We start from the raw sequence: 13,002 nt of genomic DNA on the forward strand, positions 1-13,002 counted from the left end.
CAAATTTTGAGACGTGATCACTATTAACTTTTCATAATTTTTTTTTTAAATCTACACAACTTTTAAGAATTGTTCCTTTGAACCCTAATAGTATAATATCAATTACTTCAGCTGCGACTGAGGCACGAGCTAATATGTACATGAATTATGACTCATTATTGTGATTCATCTTTTGAATGTAGTTAAGGGTCAGTCTCCTTGATGAAGTACATATAACATTGGATGAAATACATCATTATCATCAAATTCCTGCCATCTACCCTCAAAGGGTGTACAGGATATGACAGTATTACATGAAAAATTTACATCATTACTAACTTCCTATCTACAATTTTCCTCCAGATCACTCTGTTACTTGTCAAAACTCCAATATTATCAGATATTATTTAAGTTAAGGGATATTACATCCCATATCGTTTCTTAGCCGAATATAGTAGAAACTATATAAAGTTCAGCAATTCCAAGCGTAAGCAAATACCTGGATACTGCAGCAACTGACCCTAAAGGTAGTGCAAGCTGAGGCAACTCAGGTCTAAGGTGGAGCAAGCTCCGATCACTATTCTTGATATTTACCCATAATGTGAACATAGCTTCTAGGAGCTGTATTTCTGTTCTACATTATGAGAGAAGGGCACTACCCAGACCGGTTTAAACCTTATGTATAGGTGAAGTGGGCTCTAAAAATAAGACAATCCCGAAAGATCGCCCAACTCAGCGTTGTTCCACTCGATGACAGGCTCACCCCATCACCGAGAAGAACTTCTCGGCATTGGCTCTACCCAGTGGCAGGCTCACCCTACCACCAAGCAGAGCCATAATCTCAGTGGTGGCCCCACTCAGAGACAGGCAAAAACCTACCTCCAAGTGGAGCCTCTCAAAGCCAGATCCGCCCTGCACAGGTTTCCACCCTCATTGGGGTCTCATCAGTGAGTAGGTAGATCTAGTTAATATCAAGTTTGTAGCGAACAGAACTTACAACCCTTCTATGAGTATTGCCGAGAGGTGTCCTAATAAATTATTAGATATATGAAGAGCCAAAGGCTTCAATTCGGCAACATATGTAGAACAGAAATACAGCTCCTAGGAGCTATGTTCACATTATGGGTAAATATCAAGAATAGTGATCGGAGCTTGCTCCACCTTAGACATGAGTTGCCTCAGCTTGCACTACCTTTAGAGTCAGTTGCTGCAGTATCCAGGTATTTACTTACGCTTGGAATCGCCGAACTTTATATAGTTTCTACTATATTCGGCTTGAAACTCTTTGAGTTTCTTATTCGGCTAAGAAACGATATGGGAAGTAATATCCCTTAACTTAAACAAGTCATATGTCGCCGAATTGAAGCCTTTGGCTCTTCATATATCTAATCAGATATTATATTTCTGTCGTCTAAGGCACTTTGTACCGTATCAATCCACCAATATCTTGGTCATCCTCTGGGTCATTTTTCCTTCCAACCTGGCAGAGAACACTTGTTTTGCCAATCTTTCCTCGCCCACTCTGTTAAAATGACCATACCACGTGAGATTAGCTCTGCTAACGCATTCCTGGATGCCGACAATTTCAAGTTCTTTCCTAATATCTTCATTTTTAATATATTGCCATTGATGCCTTCTGTTCATGCCGCTAATCTTTCTCAGGATTCTCATATCTGTGGTCTCTAGTCTTTGGTCAAGTGTTTTACTTCTGACCCAGCTCTCAGATCCATAAGTTAAAACTGGTTTGAACACCATCTTGTATACAGCTAATTTAGTGTTCCGACTAATTTCTCTCTTATTCCATATGAATTTATTCAATTGACTTCTTACTATACCAGCTTTATTGATTATGTTGTCTTTTTCCATATTTAATTTACCATTTTCACTAAAAATCATGCCTAAGTAGGTGAAATGTTTTACTTGTTCCACAGGTTCTCCATTCACAATGCAGTTGACATTTTCAACGATTCTGCCTATTTTCATTGTCTTTGTCTTTTTATTGCTGATCTTCATACCATATCTATTACAACAGTTATTCAATTTAGTCAAGGACTCTTGCAGACTCGTAGCGGATTTATTGATAAGTATACCATCATCCACATAAAGCAAAGAGCTTTATGTGGATGATGGATGATATTTTTTTTATCATATATTTGCTTTATGTGGATGATATTTAATATCATCCACATAAAGCAAAGAGCTTTATGTGGATGATATTAACATCTCAAATTTTGATATCATGCTTAATACTACTTTCCTTCATAATGTTATCCATATCGATAATGAATAACAGAGGGGATAATGTACATCCTTGTCTCACACCAGATTTAACATTAAACCATCTTCCTGTACTTCCATCAATTCTAACTGCTGACTTACAACAAATAAAGACTAAGCACTGCTTGATATAATGCCCATTGACACCATATAACTGTAGCGTAGTGAATAGCTTCTCTCTTGGCACCTTGTCATATGCCTTTTCCAAATCCACAAAACTTAAATACAGATCTTTGTTATATTCCCATGCTTTCTCGACTATTTGTCGTAAAGTGAAGATCTGATCCTGACAGCCTCTATTTGACCTGAATCCAGCTTGTTCTTCCCCAAGCTTTTCTTCTACAATTCTTCTCAAAGGTTTCTCAAGTATACTTGCATGTATCTTACCAGAAACACTCAGTAGGGAAATACCTCTGTAATTCTCACATTCAGTTTTATTTCCCTTTTTATATATGGTTACTATGAGAGCTCTACTCCAATCATCGGGAATTCGTTCCTCTGTCCAGGCCTCCTGAAACATGCAGTGCAGCCACTGCAAGACTTTTATACCACCACACTTCAGCATTTCTGGTCGAATATCATCTACTCCTGCTGCCTTTCCACATTTTAATCCTTTGGTGGTTTTTTCGACTTCAAGTATGGATATGTATTCCTGACTGCATGCCTGGTCAGTGTTTTTTTACCGCTGTGCTATCACTGCTTGTTTTATTTAGCAATTTCTTGAAGTAATTACTCCATACTTCAAGGATATCTTTTTCTCCTGTTTTCATGTCACCTGTATCATCTCTAAATCCTTTTACAGTACTTTCTCCTCCATTTCTAAGTTTCTTCAACAACCTCCAAAATATCTTGCCACCTTCTTGATATTTATTTTCTATGTTCTTGCCAAAGTCCTCCCATGACTTTTATTTAGCTAGTTTTACACAGTGTTTAGCTTTCTTACATTTGTCTCTGTATTCTCTAAGAGCACAAGCTGACTTATTTGCCAGGAACTTTTGATATGCTTTCGTCTTTTCCTTCACTGTCTCTTTAACTTGCTGTGTGCACCATGGAGTTCTGATTTTTCTATCCTTGCAGACAACTCAACACATGCCGCTCTGACTGAATCAATCAAGGTTTTCTTCAAGGCTTGCCACTGAATCTCTAAAGTTTGGTTCCTGTTCTCAAACTCTTTCATTTTCTTCAATAATCTTTGTGTATTTTAGTCTACAGTTCACATCAGAGAACTGCTCAACTTTTATTCACTTTAAAACTTTCTTACATGTCATTCTTTTCAATATGAAATTCAATTTTATTCTGCTCAAGAATAAATAGTGATCACTTCCAATTTCAAATCCTCTGTACACTCCGGTGTCCTGCACCAGGGAGAAAACATCACTATCAACAATAACATAGTCAATGAGATTTTTCTGATTTCTTGCCTCTTCTCTCCATGTGAATTTGTGCACATTTTTATGTTGGAACATGGTGTTAGTAATAACCAGTCCTTCCTGAGCAGAAATCCAACAAATATTTGTCATTATTATTAGCTTTACACTTTTCTCCAAATTTTCCCAAAACATTTTTGTCTGACAATCACTTCCTACTCTGCTATTTAGATCCCCAACAAGGACCAACTTTTCCTTTTTCATTGTGTCAGTTGCTTTTTCTAAAGCTTCAAACTATTCCTCCACTTCTACCTTAGTAGAACCTTCTGTGAGACCATAGGCACAAATAAGTCTCATTATCCAGTTCCCCATTTTGATATTTGCCCACATCACTCTACTAGAGACTGCCTGCCATTCAAGAAGATTAGCCTCGTATTTAGTGTTGAATACAATGGCTACTCCTTCTTTTCCTTGATTATCATTGCCTGAATATAACATTTTGTATTTATTGCTCAGAAAGATCTCATCAGTTTTTGTGTTTTTTGTTTCAGTCACCTCTATTATGTCGATCTGGTACTTATTAATTCCTCAACTAGCTCCATTTCTTTGCCGTTCAGGCTTCTTATGTTGATAGTACTGATCTTTAACTCTGGTGATGTTGGGTTGGGGTGTTTTTTTCAGATTTGTTCCAGTAGTTGACTTTTCGCTGTTCACCCTGGTTCCCTGGTGAAAATAACGGGGAGGGGGGGCTTGTTTAACTGGGCGACGCCCCAGCCGGCATGAAATTCTGTCATGTTGTACCATCATTTTGTAATTTGGTTTAGGTCAATAAGAATTACAATTTCATTGGCTAAATCCCAAATTGTCAGCCCATCCTCGTTCATTCAGTATCCAGGTAGATAACCAACAGGGTGCATCACGAGAAGGTGAGGATTGGACATTAGGTCAGAAGCCCTGGTCGGTTCTCCACATTCCTTTAAAGGCTATGTGGAGGTCTCTTCTCAGTTATACAGCTTTGACCCTTAAGTACCCCGGATGAAATATATTGGAGTTTTAAATAAAATTCTATATAATTTTTTTGCTACATGTGTAAGCTGTAAAGTTACTTTATAATGTTGAATGCACATGTCCCATTAAAGATATTAAACCTAATGAAGAAATGTAGCAATGTCAGAACAAGCATGCTACAGTTTAATGGAATAAGATCCTCAAATTTTAGTGCTTTGGTCTAGAGAATGGGAATACCATTTCAATGTTGCTTAGTGTAAAGGTATGCACTTGGGTCAGAGATGGAATGAAGTTTATCATATTGTAGGAACTTTGCTTCAGGAGATGGAGGAAGCAAGGTATCTGGATAACTTGGTGGATAGGGAACTGAAGTTCAGTGGACACATCACAAAAGTTGTAAGGGTTACCTAACAATTTGCAGCTATAATGCACAGAACGTGTAGTTCCACTCTATAGGGTGCTAATTAGGTCTCACCAAATTTCTGTGCACAAAAAAGAGATTTTTTGCTTGGCAGGTAGTGAATGAGTGGAACACATTTTCAGAGTGGATAGTGAGTGTTTCAACACTGGATGTGTTCAAGACAAGGTATGATATTTATTGTATAATGTCCAGACTCCATGGAGATTTGGAAGTAATGCTAATACTAAAATCACTAATAAGACATCTGAGGAAGAAAGGCATCGTCTTGTGAATCCCATTTAGCTTCCGAGAAACGTAGTAGAGAGACAGTTAAAAATAAATATAAGAGAAACAATAATATCAGTATACTTCCCTAATTAGAGAAAATGCTTAAGATATAAAATAATGCTCATAGAACTTAAAATTGTATTTAAAAATGAGAATTAAAAATCAAAGACAATAGAATGAATAATTAAAAGTAAGTAGATATAATAACAAAGATGAATATGAAATTTAAAATCTCTGCTTCCACATTTACCTTTCACAATTCTCACCTAACAGAAATAAAAATAGAAAGGAAAATACAAAATAAGCACTAGACCCATTTTTTACATGCAGAAAAAAACAAGCTGAGATCTCTACAAATCTTTGAAAATAAATCCCTTAGAACATTCTTAGTCTGTGAGAGATAACACAATAGGTGAATGGAGAAGACAGTCAAGAGCTATACCAACTTACAAGCCTCCAATACTAACTAACAAAATTAGAGACTGCTTGGGGAATAGGGAATGGAAAGCATTAAATGAAAGCATTTAATGCTTTCATTTAATGACAACAAGCAATAAATGAAATCCAAGAGAAGGAAACACAGAGGAAGTCTGCATTAATGTTGGGAGGCAAAATCCCATTACCACTGTATGAGTCTGGTCAACTCAACTTTATCTGAAAAGTCCTTGTATGGCTTCTTCACATCCTAGATAAAATATGAATCCAGTCTGTCCAATCTAAGGGTGTCACTGATACTGACTTAATAGTTCTTCACTACATCATTTATCATGTCCTAAAATTCCTGTAAATGAAATTAAAACAAATATACTAAATAATCCACATATCTGTTTTTTGCACACAAGGAAACTTATTGCAATATACCAAATAGATCTAACAGCCTTGCAAATTTTTGAAAACATGTTTGGACCAGTAAGTGATAACACAATAGGAGAATGGAAGAAGACATAATCAAGAGTTACACTAACAAACACCATGATAAATGAAGAAATCAGGGATTGCTTAGACATACAGAAAGAATAGGAAAGAGAAGAAAAGGAAAGGAAGCAAGGAAGGGTTAAAATTAGAATTTAACAATCCAAGTATTTAAGATGAGACCCAAGGGAAACAGCTAAGAGTAAGACTGAGTTATGTGGAGAGGTGCACATCTGGACTTAGTCGAGATAGGAATCTCTGGTTTAGAGTGGAAGAGCACAAGACAGATAAGAACAGAAGAAGATAGTACTTACAGCAGAGAACCTTAGAGATTCAATAATGTAGAGGAAGAATACTTGTTTACAATATATCAAAAATAAACAGGCTTACCAACATCAACTGGAGTGTATTCCATTTTATATCCATTAGTAAAATTTCCACTTGTGTAGCATTTCAAGGGATGCTGGCTGGGACCTTCAAAACATAAATATTATTTTATTAAAAACTTAAAAAAATATATATATCCAAAATTATTATTTTGTATTAACACTAATAATAATCATACTATCTCATGAATTCTTGGGGACCAAATAAAAATTACTTTTAGGTTTTGAAAGATGGAAAAAATTAAGAAAGTGCATATGATTATTATATGTAATGGAGAAGGAAATCAACCTCAAGAAAATATTATATATGTGCATGCATCTTGTCTTGAACCAAAACTTGCCTATCACATTTAAAAAATAAATAAATAAATACATCTTTGAAAGGGCCAAATGTAGAATAAAATCATTTCTTGTATTGTATAAATGGCAAGTAATGCTTACAGTCTCCTTGTGCACAACTATTGTCCATCTATTGTTATGACCTTACTCACACATACAGATGACACCACTATAATAACCTAAGACAGCTGACATCCAACTCTTTTATACATAAACAAGGCAACTCATTTCCTTTGTGTATCAAAGTCACATGTTGCACTGGGTGCTTCCTCTAGTCTTTCGTCACAAAAACATCAGAATAATCACAAATAACCTATATATCAATCTGCATTCAAAATCTGTGCTATAAATTTAGACTCATTCTATACTTATTATGAGAAAAAAAAAAAAAGAAACGTCTGCAATCTAACTACTAATCTGATGTTATCTCAATCCTCTCCAATTTAATGGAGAAGTTAGTAGCAGCTAATCTCTTCACAACTTGCAGATCCCATCACTTAATCAGTGACCACTAGGATGCATAACACTACTAAAGATGCAGACAGAATCACCTAGTGTATATCATACATCTTTGGATGAATACCATGGAAAGGTTTGTAAAAACTTTTCATGTTATTCATCCAACTAGTGCTGCAAAGTTTGACAGTGCTAGGTCATTTGATTGAGGATGGCACAGTGGCCTAGTCAAAGTGCTGTTCTACATTCTGTCTTTAATGTTATTCTGCTAGGTGGGCAGTTTCCTTTCTTTGAGATTTCTGTATTAATGAAGGAGTGAACTAGTTCTCTCACTGACCCTCTTTTTCCTATGATGAATGATCTTCTCTCACTAATCTCAGATCCTATCCACAGGTACAGAACCTGTGGATAGGATTTCATGATAGTACCCTCCATTCTTCCTACTCATTTGAGAAACTAAAATGGGATGTGTGATACTTTGCTGTAACGCACATCCCCAAGCTTCAAGAATACACCAAAAGCATGCTACCAATGTTAATCTCCATGCTTTTTTTTTTTTTTTTTTTTTCATGGGATGAGAAGAACTTCATGCTTGTCAATTTCAGAGCTACTAAAATATTAAAATACTAAAATCCTTAAAAAATAATATTACTTAACTTCCCTTTATCTTCAATAATATCCAGCTACTCGGACAAAATTAAATCTCTTTTTGGGCTGACTTTCACTTCCAACTTTTCCTAGCACACAAATATATTAATCCATAGCTTATTCAGCCTTCAAAAACCATTGTGTCCTTTTTTGTTCCAAACATTACTTCTTCACTTCTTACCTGCCTGTCTGCTATGTACAATTCTAAATCTTAAAATACTGTTCTTGTATTTGCTGTACCAAAATCTTCTCGATGTGTTGAAAAATCCTTGATACTGTTCAATAGAAAACAATTCAGGTAACTGATAACTCCTCTTATAGGAGAAGGGGGGGGGGGCTGAAAAGTTCTGATAAATACCTAGAACAAAAATGATATTAAAGCAACACAGAGGTGCAGACCATCATCAATTTTTTCATGCTGCAAGAAAGTCTGCAACTGAGATTCACCAAACTATGTGAGACTTTAGGGGACTGTGTCCCAGCATATCCAACAGTTGCCAGATGGATGGATGGATGGATGGCCAAGTCTAAAACTGGGACAGTTTTAGACTTGGCCATCCTGAGACAACAGATGTCCCAGGTCAGGAAAACCTTCCACAGTAATTACATCTGAAAGCATCAACGCAGGGTATACTATAATCCTTGATGATAGATGAATACAGTCAAAAACATTGCAAAGACTCTGGAGATACCCAGAGTCTTTGCAATGAGAGTCTGGAAAATGAGTTGTAGTCATTATCCATCAACATCCAGACATGTAGAAGCTCTCAACGAAGTGGGTCCCTAAATGCTGACTAAAAGAGAGAACATGTGCTGTCATCTCAAGGGATTTTGGGTACAAGTGCACATTTTTTGGCTTATATTGTGACTGTTGATGAAACATGGCTTCATCACTATGACTCAGAGACCAAACAACAATGGAGTGGACATACAAAGGTTCTTCATAGCCAAAGAAGTTCTGAACCCAAAAGTCAGCGCGGAAGTTCTTGCCATTATCTTTTGGGATATGGATGGTGTAATCCTTACCAAATACCTCAAAAAAGGTGAAACTATTACATCAGCAAGTTATTCAACAGCTCTGAAGGAATTGAAGGGGTAATGAAGGAAAAACGCTGCAGAAAACTGACCAGAGGTATATTGCATATTATTATTATTATTATTACGTGACGCCTCCAAGGAGTCCAAAGACTTATCAAGGGAGGGCACCTACTCTACAACTCTCCGTCTCCACCACTCACAATCCACCAACTACAACGAACAGCAACTAGCATCATCATCCACACCAATGCCATCTACTGCCCACCAGGGGCAGTAGATGGCATTGGTGTGGATGATGATGCTAGTTGCTGTTCCACCACTAGTATTTTCACAGACAATCACAAAATCCATGCCCACAGCATGATATGAACCTACAGGTTGGAGAGCGGATATTCTAACCACTCAGCGAACCAGGCTGGCAGGACAATGCAGCTGCTCACACTGCTCATGAAACCCAATAGACAATACACAACTTGGGCTTTCGATGTCTGCCTCATCCCCTATTTGCCAGACCTGTCCCCATCTGACTATTTCCTATTCCAAAATTTAAAGAAACACTTGAAAGGAACAAAATTTACAACAGATGATTGAAGTCATATCTGCAGCTGAGGAATGGCTTGTGCAACAAGGGAAAGACGTTTTTCTCAGAGGATTGGAAATGATGCAGAAGTGTTATGACAAGTGTATAACACTTTGTGGGGAATATGTAGAATAATGTGTAAGTTACATAATTCTACTTCAATTACTTCATGGTGATTATCATAACTTTTCAATATACCCTCGTACACTCTCCCCAATGATGACTATTGCACAGACACTCAACTTTACACCTTTGCTGTAAGTACTTTCATAGGAAATTTTTCACTTAATGCCCATCATTTGTCAAGAAAACATAGTTTTGTTTGATTCCATTTCTTTCTTGACACCCTTATAAAATGAAAAGAAAATGATTCACTCACCACTTCTGTCCTACTGCAAACTTATTTTCTATGGCTGCTAAACAAATCAGGGACCAGCTTGCCATCCTTTGCAGAAATACAGTATTATCAAATGTTTGCTATCAAGAGCCCATATATTCTGTTCTTTGGCAGCATCTTTTCAAAAGGACATCTTTACCATCAAAAAAAAACTACTGTACCGATGGTGTCCTAGGTATTTAATTTAATTTAATTAAAATACAGTTAAGTTATTTTTACACAATTTTGTATGACAATTTCCCATACTTTAGGGATGGCAAGAACATCATTGTGGTTTAGATTTGGTCTGTGAAGTAGGGCTTCAGCACTTTTTTTATATAAGCGTTCATATTTATATGAAGATCTGTGTAGGAGTTTCGTCTTTTCCCAGTGGATCTTGTGGTTTGGGTTTTCAACTACGTGTTGAGCGAGGCCTGATTTGAAACCCCAAACCACAAGTTACACTGGGAAAAGACAAAACTCCTACACAGATCTTCATATAAATATGAACACTTATATAAAGAAAATGCTGAAGCCCTACTTCACAGACCAAATCTAAACTGCAATGATGTTCTTGCCATCCCTAAAGTATGAGAAATTGTCATACAAAATTGTGTACAAATAACTTAACTGTAATTTAATTTTTATTTAATTTAATTAATTTAATTCAATTTAATCTAATTTAAGTTCAGGCCACAACGCACCACTGCACGCAATTTGGATTTCATTGTACGTACGCGCCCTATCCTATGTGTCATTCCTAGTACTGTACTAATGATGTCCTAAGATACCTAGGACGAAATATTTACATAATAAAAAACCTACTACTGTGGTTCACGTGTGTTAAATTTAGTCATGAATTCTCCACAGGTTTCTCTATATAATCAAAGAATTATATACACAATCATAACCTTTCATTCTTCAATTCTAGAATAAGAGAAGTGACAGATATCATAGGATATCTACCCCTTATATTCAAGAAATCTCTGAATATGTTCCTCACATAAAAAAGAAACTTCAACTTTCAGTCAAGTATAAACCCATCACCCAAATCAAGTTACTTTTACCTTCTTCTTCATCAAAAGATGAAGTACAACCTATTGCTACCTGGAATATATCAAATTCCCTGTAACTTAACCCTTTTTTTGGACACGCACCCCAACACAAAATATATTTCTGAAAATTAATCTTACAATGAACTAACTACATAGGATAATAAGTCTGATTTTTCAGAACATGTAATTAATAACATTAGCTATAGGATCATTTGGGATAATGCTAAGTTTCTACATGGAAGCATGTACAAATTTGAACATCTTTTCACAGAAAGTAATGAATTTCATCATAATCTAAAGTGATGGCCTTCTTATGCCAAAAATCTCAGAAAATGTCATTTAAAAACTGCATTAAGAGATACCACTCTCCATGTGGTTGCATTGTTGTTTCTGAATTTTCAATAACTCACGATTCTGATAATTGAAGAGTCCGATAAACAGCAGATTACTGCATTCATTTGTTAAGAGTGATGATGGGTTAAGAAATATGAACTGAAATATTTGTATACATTTTTTTCCCTACAATTTTAATTAAATTCATTTACAGTGAATACATGTTCTTATTCTAAAGGATTTTACATTATTATTCCATCAAAGAAGTCTCATTTCTCTTACATTTATGACAAAGGTTTTTCAAGGTCTTCTTTCATCGTTGAAGTAGCAATGATGTGAGTAAAGCATTTCACCTACAACTCAAAGTTTCTGGAACAGAAAACTATGTGGACAATGGAATGCAAATCAATAATTTACTAGCTTTAATAGCTAAAATTAATTATTTACAGCTGATTTTTTACTAAAATAAAGAGCCAAATGGCTTCATTTCGGTAATGCAAAATTATATAAATCAAGTGGATATTAAATCCAGCATTATTTCAAAGCCTAATATAGAAACTATAAAAGTTTCGTATGACATGAAATTTGACCAGAGAGCTTACGGGAATACACTCGCCAGAATCTATGAGTTGCTCTAGCCAGACCTTATAGGAGAACATGATCGCTGCCCAAGCATCCATATATTTGCCTTAAGGCAGAAACCTTAAGAGAGCAAAAACTCTCATTCAGTACTAAGGAACTCGAAGTGTCAGAGAGGTGTATTTTTCATAAGCAAGTTTCTTAGTACTGAACAAGATTTTTGCTCTCTTAAGGTTTCTGCCTAGTCTCTGAGGAGAACCAATCAATTCGAAACAGCTGTCAGGCCAGTGAAACCTTATCAAAATGGACCGAATATATGGACACTTGGGCAGCAACCATGTTCTCCTATAAGGTCTGGCTAGAGCAACTTGTAGATGCTGGCAAATGTATTCCAGTAAGCTCTCTGGTCAAATTTCATATGAAACTTTTATAGTTTCTGTATTAGGCTTTGAAATAATGCTGCATTTAATATCCACTTGATTTATATAAATTCACAGCTGATAGCTTAAGTTAGCATTATTACATGAAATTCAGGTTATTTTAGTCTGTCTTCACTGAGTGTGTAGACAGACTAAAATAACCTGAATAACAAGGTCACACATGTGCAAGTGGAGAGACAATGGTGCTGTCTGTGGTGATTCCTGTTGCAATGCTGATACAGCAGTCTACCAAAATCTATGTAAAATCATGCCATCCATTCTGTTACAGTTACCTGGGTTCTGTATAACTTGTGCTGCTTCCAGGAATCATCTCTCTATCTCTCTCTCTCTCACACACACACACACACATACATACACTTTGATTTAAACTGGGATATGTAAAGTAGTCAGGCTTTCTTCCATTTGATGAAGTAGTCTTTCTAAGTCATGTTGAGGTAGTCCACTTTTTGACTCCCCATTCCAGATGTATTTTTTACATTATTTTTTTCTGGCCAAAGTAGTTTGTCCTGTCTATTTGAAATATTAAGTTCTAACGCTAACA

At 36.0% G+C, this 13,002-nt stretch overlaps 1 protein-coding gene across 1 annotated transcript in view; it reads right to left on the minus strand.

The window, feature by feature from the left end:
* The window catches only part of jbug (filamin-type immunoglobulin domains fbug), an 879,391-nt gene that overhangs the window by 321,644 nt on the left and 544,745 nt on the right, over positions 1-13,002 (minus strand). The window contains exon 28 of the mRNA XM_090401914.1: positions 6,622-6,705. Within this exon, the coding sequence (XP_090258040.1) occupies positions 6,622-6,705 (84 nt within the window). The remainder of the gene's footprint in view (positions 1-6,621; positions 6,706-13,002) is intronic.

The sequence above is a fragment of the Typopeltis vanoorti genome, chromosome 12, assembly GCF_054136105.1.
Source record: "Typopeltis vanoorti isolate ZY-2024b chromosome 12, IOZ_Tvanoo_1.0, whole genome shotgun sequence".
NCBI lineage: Eukaryota > Metazoa > Arthropoda > Arachnida > Uropygi > Thelyphonidae > Typopeltis > Typopeltis vanoorti.